The 17,391-nt window shown below is 38.0% G+C and overlaps 1 protein-coding gene across 1 annotated transcript in view; it reads left to right on the top strand.

Moving 5' to 3' along the window:
* LOC144957723 (tetratricopeptide repeat protein 12-like) overlaps positions 1-17,391 on the top strand; it is a 43,105-nt gene that overhangs the window by 795 nt on the left and 24,919 nt on the right. Inside the window, exons 2-6 of the mRNA XM_078889107.1 lie at positions 1,032-1,190; positions 1,799-1,897; positions 2,802-2,950; positions 4,890-5,000; positions 17,203-17,335. Coding sequence (XP_078745233.1) covers positions 1,032-1,190; positions 1,799-1,897; positions 2,802-2,950; positions 4,890-5,000; positions 17,203-17,335 — 651 coding nt within the window. The remainder of the gene's footprint in view (positions 1-1,031; positions 1,191-1,798; positions 1,898-2,801; positions 2,951-4,889; positions 5,001-17,202; positions 17,336-17,391) is intronic.

The following is a 17,391-nucleotide window of genomic DNA, read 5'->3' as shown; positions in this document are numbered from 1 at the left end:
AATTCGGATTTGAGTCTGAATACTCTCCCAGGGCTATTCGGAGTGAAACACGAATGTGAATGTGCATACAAAGGGAAGGACGGCACAATGTGGACAGTAGGCAGAGGTTGGAACTGATAAAGAAATAGAAAAAGAGTTTAGAAGAGATTCTGTTTCGCCCATATCACACTGACTCAGCGCATACCCCTGCCCCTACTTTGGACTGTAGAAGGACTATTGCCTGACTCACACAATCAGAATATGTAATTTATAAATTATTTATCTTTTTCCTGATTTTATTTGGACATCGTGTCATGTTGTTAGAGAAGATTTTCATTTATACCACACAGTTACTTTGACCGACTTTTGTTACTTTTGAAGAGTTTTAATAATTTTCTTTTGGAAAAGGCTAGCCATACTTAATGACGGCTAGTGTGCCAGTCCAGGCATCCGTAAGTACGGCTAGCGACTTCGTTTTCTTTTTAAGTTCTTAATGGTCTGTGACAAACTGGTATGCTTTTTTCTCCTTGCTACATCATTTTAAAAGGTGATTTAGGCCATTTGGCTTATTTTCCTGTAACTTGGTTTGGTTATAACAAGGATTTTTAGACTGGTCCCATCATCACTGTTCACTGTTAAACTGAGAATCAACTGTGTATTGAAATTGTGTAGGGACATGACTTTGGGGAAATCTCTCTCTCTCTCTCTCTCTCTCTCTCTCTCTCTCTCTCTCTCTCTCTCTCTCTCTCTCTCTCTCTCTCCCCCCTTCTCTCTCTCTTTCTCTCTCTCTCTCCCCCCCCTCTCTCTTTATCTCTTCTCTCTCTCTCTTTGTCTCTCTCACTCTCTTTTCTCTCTCTCTCTCTCTCTCTTCTCTTCTCTCTCACTTCTCCCCCCCCCCTCTCTCTCTCTCATCTCTCTCCCTCCCTCTCCTCCCCCTCTCTCTCTCTCTCTCTTCCCTCTCCTCCCTCTCTCTCTCTCTCTCTCTCTCTCTCTCTCTCTCTCTCTCTCTCTCTCTCTCTTTTTAACTTTAGTGCTTTTTGTTTCTTTAATAGATGATGTCTTGAAAGGATTAAATAGCAATGATGATGATGATGTACACCAGTACATGTCTAAAGCTGACAATCTCATTAAAGATGCTGAGTACAAAAAGAAAGAGATTCAGGCAAAGAATCAAGATGATGAAGAGAAGGATTTACCAAAGACAAAAACAGGTTTAGATTTTTTGAAATAATAATACTTCAATTGCTCATGTAAGTAGGTATATAAAAAAAAAAAACAAAAACAAGTATCGTTGATTTTATCTCAAAACATCTGCTAAAACTTATATATATATAATAGTTTATATATCAACACAAATTTTCAAGCAGTCAATTAGTCGATTCTAGTCATAAATAAAAATGGATTTATTTGACACGTCTATTTGAATGTCTTATTTTGACTTCATATTTACAGTCTAGAAGTGCCAAATAAATAAATAATTCCAATAATTTCCTGCTGTTTATCTTGATTTAGAGTGATGTATTCAATTTATTCATTTTTTTTTTGTTTTTTGTTTTTTTTTAGCCAGAAATGTTCTGTGTTTTTGTTTTTTTTTGGTTTTTATTTTAGCCAGAAATGTTAAATGTTCTGTGTTTTTTTTTTTTTTTTTTTTTGCGGGGGGGGGGGGGGGGGGGGGGGGGGGGGGTTGTAGCTGCTAAGTTCATTTTTTTTTTTTTTTACATTACTTTATAAAAGGCATATTTCTTATCATTTTAAACTGTATATCCACTTTTCAGCATCCACTCTATTTATAAGAAACTCATGCTTATGTTGTTCACAGGTTTCAGCAAAACATCAATAAATAAGGATGCTTACAAAAATGACCCTGATCCGGGGTCTGTGGCACCGACTTTACCTACAGAGGAAGGCATGGATCAAAGTATGTAGTTGACAAAACATTTTATCTATTTTAAATTCGAAATACAAACAGATTGCCTTCAAAATCTGTTAATTTTTTTCTGTATTTTTTTCCCTTGAGGAATTATTTGGAGTAATATCCACTAACATGCTCAAAGTGATTTACAACAAGGTGTCTAAAGCCAACAACAACACACTCAACATGTATGACGAGCTCTAATACCTGTTAAACAGTGTTATGATTTTTTTTTCTTGACATAGACAATGCTTTTAACTGCCAGGTACTGATTTTACACCCGAGCATTGTGAGAGAATGTGAATTTAGAGACTTCTCCAAAGGCTCAACTATGCGCTGTTCAGGATGAGACTTGACCCCTGGAATTATGGATCTGAAGGCGAGTGTCATACTACAAGACCACTTAGCCATAATTGTATTTGTTTATTTTGTAGTCAAGAAAAGTCTTGAAAGGAACTAATTTCAAAATATATGTATACAGTTTAGTCTCTTCTTCTAACTTGGCACCTGAGTTTTTTTTAAAGGATTTCTCAAAAAAAAAAAAAAAAGAAGAAAAACAGAGAGAATACAAGTGTTTGTCTCTGTCTAAAAAGATTGTAAGGCATCCCTTCGCGTCGTTCGGTGGATATTGTTCTATATACATGCTTAATTTTTTGTTTGCTTTTTTGTTTTGTTTTTGTTTTTTTGTTGTTTTTTTGTTTTTTTGGGTTTTTGTTTGTTTTTTTTAATTACAGATACATTGAATAAATAGTCTTAAACAACAAAGAGGAGTTCAACAAACGTCTTTCTGGGAACAAAACTGAAGATCATAAACTCCACTTTAAGTTAGGATAATATTGATGCGATAAATTAATTTTCTTTTGTTTTCTATTCATGGCAGTGCTCTAGCAATGTTTTATTATTTTTACAGGAGCTTTTATGGCAGCCATGGAGGCAGACGCTGCTGAGAGAGCTGAGAGGAAAAAAGAGAGGGAGAAGGTGGCCAATGAATTCAAAGAGAAAGGGAATGCCGAGTTTAAGCAGGGCAATTATACCAAAGCCCTAGAATTTTATGATAAGGTATGAGTGGTACTAAGCTGCTAGAAGCTGTGGACTGTAAAAAGTAAAAAACAAAAATGAATAGGGTTGTGCTGAATATTTCTCCACCGTTGATCTGGTTGTTTAGAAATGTATTTGTGTTTTCATTGATTTTTGTTGTTGGCCGAAGAAGGAATTTTGTGTTTGGTATTTTGTTCTGTTTCAAAGCTGTTATTTATTTATGATAAGGTATGAGCCACATAAAGGTGTCAAAATATTGGAATATCTGAAGTGCTGCCATTTTATGTAGCACGTTCACTCAAACCCTTTTACATTACTGCTAAGTATGTCACTTAGGTTACTTAAACATATAAATTTACTTAGGTTACTAATATATAAATATTTACTTAGGTTACTAAAACATATAAATTTACTAAGGTTTCTTAAACATATAAATTTACTTAAGTTTCTTAAACATATAAATTTACTTAGGTTTCTTAAACATTTACATTTATAATTTATTGAGAACAAGAAATCAGACATGTCTACTATTATGAAAAATTCGAAGAATTACGAAATTTTGGCTCCGATTTCAGAACTTTATGAGCATCTCCAAGTCATTAAAACTTATTGGAAATAAAAGTTGATGCCATAATTTCAGTGGTTTTGAAGTGTTATTCAATCCTTGTGAAGGTAAATTGTTGATTTTTAAAGTTAGTGATAGCAGTATATATCTCCTAAAAAGTAGGCAGGTGTGAGGTGAATATAGATTCTTTCAGTGATAGAATTTAAAATTTCATATTAATGGTCAGACATTTTAACTTGAAAATCAAATTGAAACATATTTATGAGAAAGTAAATATGTATAAGGTGGTGAGTTTCAAAACCTGCTCCGGGTGACTATGAGGTCTTGTGGTATGACATTTGCTTTCAGATCCTGGGTTCGAGTCCCGCTCTGGACACAATGGTGCATAGTCAAGACCTTGGAAAAGGCTCTTTACTCGCATTCTGTCACCGTATTCAGGTGTCAAACGAGTATGTGGCCGTTGTCTCTGTCCGGAAATAAAAATGCAATATTGCCTAACAGGCGTCATGTCTCGTCCTACATGTTAAATGTTGCTGTTGGTTAGGGACCCCTCGTAAAGTGCTTTGAGCACTTCAGTGGATAATGTGCTGTATAAAAGCTCAATTTAAAAAAAAAAAAATTTAAATCAGAGAAAACAGTAATTGTTTGTTTTTTTTTCATTTGTTTTGTGATTTAAAGAGGAAAATACTAATCTTGTTTGCCTAAAAGATCAATATTCTGAGTGTTTTGAATCATCTTATTTTCTCTGGGGATTCTAAAGTGAACAACAGATTGCTTCATAGTGCTCACTCATTTTCTATCTGGATGTGACTTTGCAGTTTTTCAAAGTCATCTTTTCATATCGATGGTTGGTGGATCAAACCTCTGAAGTCCCGATTTTCAAAATCGGCGAATCAAAATTCTGAAGTCTCTATACGATCTTTGAGCACCATGTTTTATTTAATTTTGACATCGTCATCAGAGGTCTGATTTGCCCAAAATTAAATAAAACATGGTGCACAAAGCTCGTATGTAGCCTTCAGAGTTTTGATCCTCCGATCGTGAAAATCGGGACTTCAGAGGTTTGATCCGCCGACCACCTTAAGTTCAATATTCATCTTTTCTTCTGACAATGTTTACTTTATGTACAAAACGTTCTCTAAATTTTGGCTGGTTTCAGTCACGAGACCACTCACTTCACACAAAGGGACTGAGATCGATCATGAGTGAAGTTGAAGATTTCTTTTCTTGCTTGATATGTTTAATCTGGAAGAAAGTATTTTGCAATAGATTTGTGTCACATCCAAAGGGTAGCAAATAATTGCTATTGTCCATTTTACGTTATAGAAGCGGGTATAAACTCCAGCTTTATGTTCTAATGGCTCTTTACGGACTACTTTTTAACAATTTTTTCAGGCCATGGAACAAATTAAAGACAACCTGGCCATTTACACAAACAGAGCACAGACAAGAATCAAACTAGGAATGTTTACAGAGGCTCTCACAGACTGCGACTGGGCCTTAAGGGTATGGCAAGTAGGGAGTGAACATTTTTTAAAAAGTGTGTATGAAACAGTGCCAGACAAAGCAGAAAGAGAAAAATACCAAAATTAATCCATCCCAAAAAATCAGCCTGCCTTGTGGTCAATTTTAAAAAAATAAATAAATTTAAGATTTTTTACTTGTATTTTTTTTTTCTTGTCATGTCCAGACCTGCCTAGTACCACGAAAAATTCGTAGAATTACGAATTATTGGCTCTAGCTACAGAGCTGCATTCGCCTCTTTGACTCAATAAATCTTGTTGAAAAGGAAAATTTCGTTCCTTAGGTCCTATATTCAGGACTTAAAAGCATTTGTGGATCATGGTGATGGCAAATTATTGATTTGTAAAACTATATTTCCAGTGAATTTTTCATTTTTTCCCTTGGAAACTACAAATGTTAAAAATTTCAAGTTAGTAGGCAGCTCTGCATGTCTGCCACTGTTTCACACACATTTCATATTTTTGTATAAAGGGTGTGGTATCACCTTTAAATAAAAAAAAAAATATTTTACCCATTCATAATTGATTATTTAACATGGAAATGATTAGCCGTGTGATTTTTTATATCTTTAACAAGTTAAAGAGAATAGTATTTCATATGGTAAGGTCTCTAGATCAGATGATCATTGCAGCAGTGAACACATTTTTATCTCTCCTTTTTGCTTTGTTTTCTGTTAATTTTTTTTTATTTTTCATGTCAATTTTTAAATATCCTCAGAGATATATTTTTTTTGTCTTAGTTTAAGATGTAATCTTTTAAAAAGTATTTAATGTGTTATATCAGGATTATTTATTATCATGCCCTTCCACCACGACATCATAAGATATTGTCGCCTTTGCATTCCATAAAGGAATATATATATAATTCATCAAAATAAGATATCTGGTGACAACAGGAATCACCCATGTTGTCCAAGTGAGCTAATTGGGGGTTAATAATCTTGCCCAAGGAAAAAATGAAAGTGCCTGAATCCGGGGCTCGAACCCGGACCTTCCGGGTCACAGTGCAATGCCTTAACCACTCAGCTACTTTGCCTCCCTAGATAACTCAATTGGTAGTGCACACTTCATAAAAAAGGGACTAGTATCAATCTCATGTGTCGTGGAGATTTTTTTCTGATCCACTGACAGTGATTAGGTATCTGGGTACTTTAGATATAGTGGAAAGTTTTTTTGCGATGAGCTTATGTTAGATCCAGAGGATGTCAATCTTTTGTTTTTGAAAGTTTAACACATAGAAACTGGGATAAACTCTGACCTTATTTGACTGCTCAGTCAGTCCCAGGGATGAAAGAGTTAATGGATTGACTGTCAGCCCAATGCAAAGTACAAACATCCGGTCCAAGGAATGTCAATCTTTTGTTATTGAATGTTTAACCCCATAGAAACTGGGATAAACTCTGACTTTATGGGCAAAGGATGTCAATCTTTTGTTATTGAATGTTTAACCCCATAGAAACTGGGATAAACTCTGACTTTATGGGCAAAGGATGTCAATCTTTTGTTATTCAATGTTTAACCCCATAGAAACTGGGATAAACTCTGACTTTATGGGCAAAGGATGTCAATCTTTTATTACTGAATGTTTAACCCCATAGAAAATGGGATAAACTCTGACTTTATGGGCCTTATGACTCTAAAGGGCTGAATTAAAAAATATTGCTACTTGAAGCTTGGAGAAGTAATAATAGCAATGGGGAAAAAATAAAAGAAAAGAAGCTTCAATTTCTAATCTGATATTATGAAATGCCAACATCATTTGTCTTTGTGATTTGATGATGATTTTTATTATTATTATTATTATTATTATTATTATTATTATTATTATTATTATTATTATTATTATTATTATTATTATTATTATTATTATTATTATTATTATTATTATTATTATTTTTATTATTATTATTATATTATTATTATTATTATTATTATTATTATTATTATTATTATTATTATTATTATTATTATTATTATTATTGTTATTATTATTATTGTTATTATTATTATTATTATTATTATATTATTATTATTATTATTATTATTATTATTATTATTATTATTATTATTATTATTATTATCGTTTTCATTATTATTATTGTTATGCACCAAAGGCAGTGCACACAAAGACTGACATGGAAGACTTTTTAAAAATTTTTTTTTAGACCCAGGCCATCCTATCTAATGACCCTCTTAATTAGTAAAAATTTTATTTGTTAGGTTCATTATTATGTTTAGTAGTAGTAGCAGTAGAAAGGCATTGGCATTAACTGCTTCTGTTTCGTTCGTTTTTTTTTTTTTTGTTTTTGTTTTTTTTTGATTAAAGGATGAAATAAGGTTGAAATATTAATTTAGCCTAACGCGTTCATGGAAGGTGGGGGGTTAATTGGGCAGTTGGTCAGTTAGAGGATATATTGGGTTGGTGGTTTGAAATAAATTTTGTTACTTTTTTAGATGATTTAAATTAACAATTAAAAAGCTGATATGGTTGGATGTGGAGAGTAGATAAGATGTGTTGTTGTGATTGGTGGATGACAGAGATCCTGTACCAATCGGTTTATTGATGATTCAGGGCTGTTTGTAATGTTTTTTTTGTTTTTTTAGATAAATTGTCTGGGACTGGTAGAGGTTTAGTAGGGGGGGGGGGGGGGGGGGGGGCGGGGTGTTGGATTCTGAGGGTTTTGATTGGTGGTAGTTGGAAGGCTGCAGCCTATCAGCTGTTCGGAATATTCGAACTTCTGTGATATGGGGTTATTGTGGAAAGGTTAAGTTTAGGTTTTAGGTTGGATGGGGATGGGGGGGGGGGGGGGGGGGGGAGGTTTCTGAATTGCTTCTGTTGTTGGGATGTTGAATACACGGGCCGATCGTCTTGTGGGTTTATTAATTGTTGTGGTCTGTTGTTGTTCTTGGGCTATTGCTAAATTATGGGAGTAGATTGGGACTGGTGATGAAGGTGGTTATGCTTTTAAAAGGAAACTTTTGATTAATTTGTTAGTAACCTATTCCCTTGCTCCCTAAGGAGTCCAATGGTGGCCACCCATTTTCCCGCTCTCTAGCCGAGCGTCATTCGCTGCTTAAACTACTGTGCACGTGGTCTTTCCCTATCCAGCATTGGTTATTCTATTATTCTATGAATGTAGTTAAGTTTTCGTTAAGGTTAGAACCATGGTGGGGGGGGGGGGGGGGGGGGGGGTGTGACTGTGGGTGTACAAGGTGTACGTTTTAATATTATAAATATTGTAAATATTTTTTTTTCCGAGTCGCCCCGACTGATCTCGTCTGCATACATGTGGTCCACGGCAGTCTAGACGCCGCAGCGCAATTGTTTCAGCCGCGCTTCAGGCGGGTTGGGCGGGACCAGACCCCTCCGGCATGCTGCGCGGCACACACATTGCCCCGCGCCGTCTTTGCCATGGGCCGTTGCGCTGAGCACGCCGGGGCCGCATCGGAAGATTGATTCGTTGTTTTAAAAAAAAAAAAATAATAAATTATATCTCACTAAACACTTGTGTCACGTCTTTTCCTTGGAGGTTTGTTATTGTTATTTTGTTGAGTTTAGTATAAGTGGGGATTTTTGGTTGGGGGGGGGGGGGTATGTTGTTTTGTATGTTAGTATTAGTATCATTTATTATTAGATGGTTTTATCTGCCACATGATCTTTTAGAGCCGAAATAGGGTCTGTGTTGTCTACTCTAGCTATAGTTTGTCAATCAGATAAATAAAAATACAAAAAAGGTGGTACTCTGCATTTTTCCTTGGCGTGATCTTCTGTCGTTTATGTTGGTATTCTTTTCCGTCTCCGTTTGTATCAGGGTGATGAGAAGGGGGCTGTCTGTATTGTCTATCTAGATGTGGGGTAGGATTGGATGTACTGTATGAGGGAGTGGGGGGGGGTTAGAACAAAGGAAAGGGTAGAATTAGTTATATACAGAATGGTTCTGATTATATTATTCCGGAGGCCGAAGAGTTTGGAGAAGGATGATCGATTCATCGGGTTGTGTATCATTATCAATGCTGAGAGAGAAGGGGGGGGGGGGGGGGGGGGTAAAGAATAGACATGGACGCACCTCGTTGTTTGTAACCAGGTTGTTCGGCAGTGAAGTTGGTGGAAAAGTTATGGCTATATCAGTGTGGTAGGGAGGGCGAAAGGGGAAGTTATTATAGGAGAGGATAATAATACAGCAAAAAATAAGGGAAGGAGGAATAACTAAATACTAGGAGTGGGAAGATATAATAGTAAGTGATCAGTCAGGTAATTGATCGATAATAGAGGTGTAAATAATATATGTATAAATAAAGTTTATAAATCTAGCTCACTCGGGAGGGGGGGGGGGGGGGGGAGGGGAGGGGTAAGGTCAGGTTGTGGGTGTGTTGCAGAGAGTTGAAGTGTCTCGGTGGAAGGTCATCTATCTGAATTATTATGTTATTAGGTCGGTATATTTGTTCCATGTTGTTTCTCTCTCTTTATCTAAATCGTTTTTGTATTTCTTTTGTATTATGTTAAGAAATATTAATGACATGTCGGTATTAGTGGTGTTTTGTTTATGTACTTGACCTATCCATGCTGTCCATATCGCTTGTCTTGCTGCTGCTAGGATGTGTATGTTTATTTCATGTGTTGCATTGTCAGTTTTGGGGATGATATTGTGTCTAAATGCTATTTCTGTATGTATGGGTTGTCGTATTGTTTTTTGTATTGTGTTTATTGTGGTTCTAATCAGTGTTTTTGTTTTAATGCAGTTTGTGAAAATGTGTACATTTTGTGTTGGACAAAGCGCTCGGCATAAGGCGCATCTGGGCGTGTTGTTTGTTGGTAAGGCGTTGAACATCAGTCTGTATGTTATATGCTTACTGTATCTAGAAGTGTCATGTTTATGTAAGTTTTCTGAGGCCACTCTCATGTTATCTAATGTTAGTCCTGATGCGTGCATTAGGTCTTGTTCTCTGCGTTTGTTTGGTGTGTTTATTGTTCTGTATATCTGTTTACTGTCTAATTGTTTATTTATTGTGTCTGGGTATTTGTTTATTAGTCCTACACATTCTTTGTAAAAAGGAGGGAGTGTCTTACCTCCGAAATGGGGGAGTGTGTGGTCGATCTTTTTAAATTGTGTTAGTCGTGTCCCTAAGTAGTATGACCCGAATTTATTTCCTGTCGATTCTTGTATTACTTTGTCTATATATCTGATCCTAGTTGTGTCTAAGGTTCTTTTAATACATTTTAGTCCTGTGCCGCCTGATTCTGTGGGAAGTGTGAGTATTTCGTGTGGAATGGGTTTTGCGTCTTGTAGTATAAATGTGTCTATGCGTCTTTCTAATTTCTTTATTGTGGTGAACGGAGGTTTGAAGATTTTGATGTAGTATAAGATTTTTGGAATAATGTAGGTGTTCACTATCCTGGTTCTATCGAATATATTGGCTTTGATGTATGTATATGAATGTAGTTTCTTGTCTATATTGTTTACAATTCCACTCCAGATGTGTTTCGGTGTAGTGTGTCTTTGACAGTACGTTATTCCGAGGATTTTAATTTGGTTAACCCATTGCATGTCGGGTATCTGGGCTTTTTCGGTTTCTAAAGGTTCGGGACCGAGATTCATGATTTTGGTCTTTTTAATATTTAGTTTGGCACCACTAGCGAGGCCGAAATTTTTGAAAGTTTCTAAAATTTTGTGTATGCTAGGTATATCTCTCGGAATCAGAGTTGCATCATCGGCATACGCGATGAGTTTTTTGTTGGCTTTTCCGGGAATTCTGGTGCCTCTAATTTTCGGGTTTCTCCTAATTTTTTCCAAAACGGTTTCGAGACATAAGATGTATAGTTGGGCCGAGAGAGGGCAACCCTGTCGTACTGACCGACGATTTTGAAGGGATCAGATATTTTTTGATTGACTATTACACAGCTGGAGGGGTTGTTGTATAGTATTTTTATCCATCTTCTGTAATAAGGGCCTATGTTGTTGTGTTCTAATATTTTGTGTAAGAAGCTGTGTTCTAATCTATCGAAAGCTTTCTCTTGATCGATGGACAAAATGTATGCGTGTGTGTGTGTGTCTGTTTTACATATCCTATAAGATCTCTGATGAAGTTTGTGTGTTGTTCTATTGTTCTGTTTTTTATGCTACATGTTTATTCTTTGTCTATCAGTTGGGATAGGTAAGTTTTGATTTTGTTGCTTAAAGTTTTCGCTATAATTTTGTAGTCGGTGTTTAGGAGGGATATGGGTCTGTATTGTTTGACGTCTGTTGTGTTGCTTTCTTTGGGTATGAGAGTTATGTATGATATCTTTTGGCTGTTCGTTAATTGTCCTTCTTTGTGTATTTCCTTAGTCAGTTCTAGGAGGGGTTTTTTAAAGAGGGGGAAAAAACTTTTGTAGAATTCTACTGTTAGTCCATCAGGGCCTGAGGATTTGTTTGTGTTCATGTTCTCTAGGCTGTGTTGTAGGTCTTCTATTGTGATCTCTGTATCTAATTGTTCTTTCTGTTCGTCTGTCAGCTTCTTTGTATAATCGGTGTAGTGGTCTTGTATATCTGTTGATATTTCGGCACTTGTGTATAGTTGTTTGTAAAAATTGTAGAAGGTCTTAAGGATTTCTGTCTCGTTTTTTGTTATTTGCCCATCTGTTGTTCTGATTTTGTCTATATGTCGTCTATTGTGTAGTTCGTTTTCTATTCGTGCTATTGTGTCGTTTAAATCAGTGTAGTCGTTGCGTGTTTTGTATGTGCTTCTTACTTTGTGGCCTCTGAATTTTCTTTGTTCAATTTCTTTCAATTTTTATGTCTTTAATTGTTTGTAACATGTGGTTAGTGTTTGTATTTCTGTTTTGTTGTCACGTGCCTGTCAATGTTGATGATTGTTTTGTACTTTGTTTCCTTTTGTTGGTTTGTCTTGTACTTTTTTCCCTATCATTTGTGTTAGCGTTTGTGTGGTCTGTTTGAGGGTGTCCCACCATTCTCGGATGTTGTCATTTGGTATGTTGTCCAGTATAGTCTAATATGATGTCCGTCATGTATTGTGTGTAATAATGGTCCTGCAGGAGACTGTTGTTGAATTTCAGTAGGCACTTTTTGTTTGGGTCTTGTAATTTGGGTGCGTACTGGCGTAGGACAGCTTTGTGGTCTGTGAGTTAGTGTGTTCTCTAGGTGTTTAATTTCTGTTATTGGGGTTGTTTTGGATATGTATATTTTGTCGAGTCTGGATCCTGTGTTTGCGAGTGATTTAAAGGTGGTTTCTTTCCCGAGTGGGAATGTTTCTCTGTATGTATCTGTTAGATTGTGTTTTTCTAAAATTCGTTGTAGTATTTGTTTGTCTATGACTGTTTGTTGTGTTCTATGGTGAGTTGTGTCGCGGGGGTGTAGTGTGTTATTAAAATCCCCTGCTAGGATGATGGGTGTTGATGGGTTTATTTCCATTCTTTTCTCTAAGTCTAGGAAAGTTGTCTTTTTTTCGTCCGTTCTTGAGGCAGGTCCGTAGATGTAAATTTGGAATTTGTAGTCGTCTTGAGTCACGTCTATTTTCCCTATTCGTCCTGTGTTGTCATGGTCGTGTTGGGTAACAGTCCAATTGTCGGAGGTTTTTATTATGGCTACTCCTCTACAGTTTCTTTTTTTCTTGTCGATTGTCCAAAATATATTTTTAACTTCTGGTTTAAGTTCGAGAAGTGTTCGTTCTTGTGTGAATTTGTCATGTATGTTCGTTTCTTGTAACAGTAGGAAGTCTGGTCTTTGTTTCCTTATTAGATTTTTAATGTCTTGTATTTTCTGTCTCATGCCTCTAATGTTGAGCGTTATGATTGTGAATGGTGGGGGTCATCCTCTTTGTAAGTTGTTTTTATTTTGTATGGTTTGTTTTTAGTATATGATTTTGCTTGTTCTCTAGAGGTGGTGTGTTTGTTGTATCTGGAGTTGCGTATGTATGTAGGTATATACGTGTGGTCTGTAGGCTGCATGTCTGGTTTTAGTGTGTGTATTGTTTTGTTTAAATATTGTGGTGTGTGTCTCCCATGTGTCGTGGTGGTCTGGGCAGTGACCTTTCTCTTTCAATGTTTCGGATGGGTGGACTCTTCCTCTTGAGGGAAGAGCTCCTTCGGTGTGGTGTGTATGCTTGTGTTTGTGTAGGTATTGGGTAGTGTGTTCTGTGATTTTTTCGTGCTCTTGGGCAAGCCCCAGGTGGTGATCGTGTGAGTGAAGTGTGTGCTTTGAAGGGCGATGGTGTGGTTGTATTTTTTGGGGGAGAGTTTGTGGGTTTGTTATTGGGGTTGGGGGGTGTGGATGGGGGTGGGGGTGATGTTGCCCTCTCTAAAGGGATTATTACTGGTGTTGTTGTGGTGTGTTGGTGTAGATTTGTCATGGATGACATTCGTTTTGGTGTGTATGGGGAGTTGTGTGGTTCCTGTTCTGGTTGTTTCCTTGGTGCAGTTTTTGTTGTGTTGGTGTCTTTTGGAGTGTTGTCTTGTGGGTTTGTGTTTGGTGTCTGTGGTTTAGTGGTGTAGCTTGTGGGTTGTCGTGTATTTGGTGTGTTGTTGTTTTTTTGTGTGTTGGAGTGTTGTGTTGTGTGTTTCTTTCCCTTTCTCACCACCTGGTTCCAAGGTTCTTGGGATTGGGATGGTGCGTCCGGCAGGGGGTTGCCGGAAGGCGTGACAGAACCAGTAGGTGAAGATGGAATAGGAGGAGGGATAGTGGGATTTCGTGCTGAAATCACTCCTGGTGTATACCGTGCTCTAGTAGGGCACAAGTAGAAGGGGTGCCCCACATTGTAGCATATGGAGCATTTGGCACACGCCAGGAATGTACACTTTAACGTGGTGGAAGGCGCCACCTACCTCAAATTTTAGATAGTGGGGTATTTCTACCCCATCTATCTTCTCCAGACGGAACGTGTACGAGTCCAGCTCGTCCCGTCTGGGTTTGCTGACAACGATGGTGCCGGGCTTAGCGAAGGGAGCGAGGGCCCTGGTGAGGCCGCCTTCCTTGACGGAGGGAGCCACCCATTTCAATACCCCTGACACCAGGGATTTGTTAACATCCCTGATGTGGAGGTTTAATTTTAGGGTTGGGTGGGGGTGCACTACGCCGTGCAGTTTCTCCACCTCTGACTCCCTTCCTTCCTTGAAGGTGACGTAATATTTGCGGGCGTCCATGAAACGGTAGACTCCCGTAATGTCGTCCATACTGACCCCCATGTTATTGAGGGCCAGCTTGATCTTAAGATGGTTGGCCTGGTTTGTTTCAGGTCCTTTTAAGAAGACCTCAACCGTATTTGGCGGATGAGGCCCATTGAACTTAAGATCCTCTGCGGATAGCTTCACCACAACTACGTTGGGGTGAACCGCCATGGAGGCCCGGAAAGAGAAAGAGAAGGAGAGAGAGAAAAGAAGAGGTGTAAATGCAAAATCGTAGAGGGATATGTCCCCTGACATGGAAGACACTCATTGGTAGCCAATCAACAAGTTACTTTATTTCCAACTCTTTAAATCATATATCACAGACTAATATTAAACATGGCAGTATAGAAATATACATACACAGGAATATACATTAAGTAATATAACGTCAACGCACAAGTGTAGTTAACTAATGATATGAATATAATGTATTCTATTTTATATATTCAATTGTGACATTATTTATAGTAATTAAATGTAATTAAGTGTATTATTAATGGAACTAAAATATTAGTAATACAATTGCAAAGGGCAATAACTCAATAATAATAATAATACACCATAACACCTCCCTTCTAGCCTGAAGGATACTGAAGGCTTAACTTTCAAAACATTTACATAGACACACATATCATAACAGTGCGTTTAAACACTATTTCAAAATTAATTTGAAACTCTATGTTAAACATCTAGAAGATCGCCATTGCAATTAACATTTAAAAGTCTGTATGAACAATACTATTGTAAATCTCCGGTTGATCACATACACTGTATCAAAGTCCATTTGACAGTCCATGCACTGGAATAATCTGTTACAATATATCATGAGTCTCGTTGTCACAATTATAATATACTCACTACATGTTAACTACTGTGGCGTGTGCGCAGTTGGTCGACATGTCTTCTCAAAGTAGGACCATCCGGCACAATTTTCACATCAAACATTCGGTTTCCAATCACTGATGCTACAACCGCTAGCACCCACTTGTCCCTACACCCCCTCTGAAAAGACAGGGCATAGCACTGGCTGTTCACGGTGAACTTTGCTTTCCTAGTCGGGCGAAGATTTTCACGTCTGTGAGGCAGGAGTACATCTATCTTCGCCCGTATCTGTCAACCAATCAGAAGTTCACTTGGGCTATAGCCGCTGCACAGGGGAGTTCTCCGGTACTGGATCAAGAACTCGTGTAAGGCCCCACTGGTACTGAGGCCGGACTTCCTTAGCGACTTTTTAAATGACTGTACCAGTCTCTCAGCTGCACCGTTGGTCTCTGGATGATACGGGGCTCCCTGTAGGTGTAGAATACCCCGGCTCTCACAGAAACTGGCAAACTCAGCTGACAAGAAACACTGCGCATTATCAGTGACGATAGTATATGGGTAACCAAAATGCACAAAATCCTCGTCCAGCTTTTGAATTGTCGCCTTCGTGGTGATGGATGTCATCTGGTGGACACACGGATATTTTTGCGTCCACCATCATGAGCCAGTTGTGTCCTTTGAAATTTACGGCGTGGTCGATATGAACACGTTCCCATGGTTTGTCAGGCATAATCCATGGGTGTACCAGCTGTTTTGGAGGCATGTTTTGGTTCTGAGCACACGATATGCATCCTCTGGTGGTGTTGACAATCGCTGTGTCGATTCCAGGCCAGTATACAGCTGTTCTGGCTAGCTGTTTTATTCGTTGCATTCCAAAATGGCCCAGATGTAGTACTTGAAGAATGCGTTCTTGAAGCTTCTTCGGAACCACCACATGATCGCCATAGAACAAGCAACCATTCAATGCAGTAAGGAAGTCTTTGATTCTGCTGAATGACCCAACTGACCAGGACTCTTGTTTCTTTAGTCAGCTCATCAGGGTGAGAGGAAGATACCATCTGAATGGCGCAAATTGTTGACAAATCATCTCCGGTCTCTCGTTTGTTGAATATTTGGTCAGGTCCTGATGGCAAACGACTCAATGCGTCAGCATCTCCGTGGTACGATGTCTTCCGGTACTCGATTTTGTAATCGTATTGGCTCAAGGTAAGTGCCCATCTTGCCAGTCTGTTTGCTGCCAGAGCTGGAATTGGCTTTGATGGTCCAAACATCCTCCGACAGTCCAAGATCTTTAATCGCTGTTCGGCCAAGGAGATTCAGGTCCAAAGTTGTCATGACAAATTTCTGTCTGATCGGGGCCTCGGGTTACACCAATCACTGGGAGATCTGTGTTGGAAGCACAACGGTATTTGCACGTAGATGGTGACAGTGCAGGCCGTCGCAACTTCTTCCAGGTCTTTTTCGAAATGATGTTATCCCTGGAACCAGTGTCCACCTCGAAAACGACTGACACGTCGTTCAAGTCTTCCACAAAGGTCGGGCCGCATTCCATTTGACCTTTGTCACCGTCTTTACTCGTTGATATTGACTTCTCTTCCGACAGGCAGACTTTATGTGGCCCTTAATGCCGCAGTGATGGCAAAGGGCTTTGTTGAATCGACAGGCATCATTTGAGTGGTTCCCGAGGCACCGGTAGCATCGGGTTTTCTGGTTCCTGTTCTCCGTTGATTTTGATTAGCCGTTGATCTTTGGAGACGGTTTGCTATTCGCCGTGGGCAGTTTACGAGCCGGATTACGTTTGGGCTTGAACTTAAACACATCGGCATTTGATTTGCCGACCGTTTCTCTGGCAACTTTTCCAGCCTCCTCCACTTCTGCGGCAATCTGAATGGCTCGATTGAACGTCAGCTCATCGTCCTTTACTTTGAACAAGGCTTTGATGGTAGTCTCGCTGTTGATCGAGCAACCGAATCGAGTCCTCAAGGCCTCGTCCAACGATATCCCATAACAATTATTATTATTATTATTATTATTATTATTATTATTATTATTATTATTATTATTATTATTATTATTATTATTATTATTATTATTATTATTATTATTATTATTATTATTATTATTATTATTATTATTATTATGATTATTATAGAATATTCCTGTTATTTGTTGGTGGTTTTCATTTTGTTTCTTTTTTCCCCAGTTATTTCCAAACTGCCTGAAAGCGTTAGTCCATCAGGGCCATGCATACCTCGGCCTGAAAGAGTTTGACAAGGCCAGGGACAGTTACAAGCAAATCTTGACCATAGACAGTAAAAAAGAAGCTATGGTGAATGGTAAGTATATATATATATATATATATATATATATATATATATATATATATATATAC

Source organism: Berghia stephanieae, chromosome 12 (genome assembly GCF_034508935.2).
Source record: "Berghia stephanieae isolate SIO BIC M18660-M18661 chromosome 12, UCSD_Bste_1.3, whole genome shotgun sequence".
Classification (NCBI taxonomy): Eukaryota; Metazoa; Mollusca; class Gastropoda; order Nudibranchia; family Aeolidiidae; genus Berghia; species Berghia stephanieae.
Note: the sequence above shows the minus strand (reverse complement) of the source record. Positions and strands in the feature narration are given on the sequence as shown.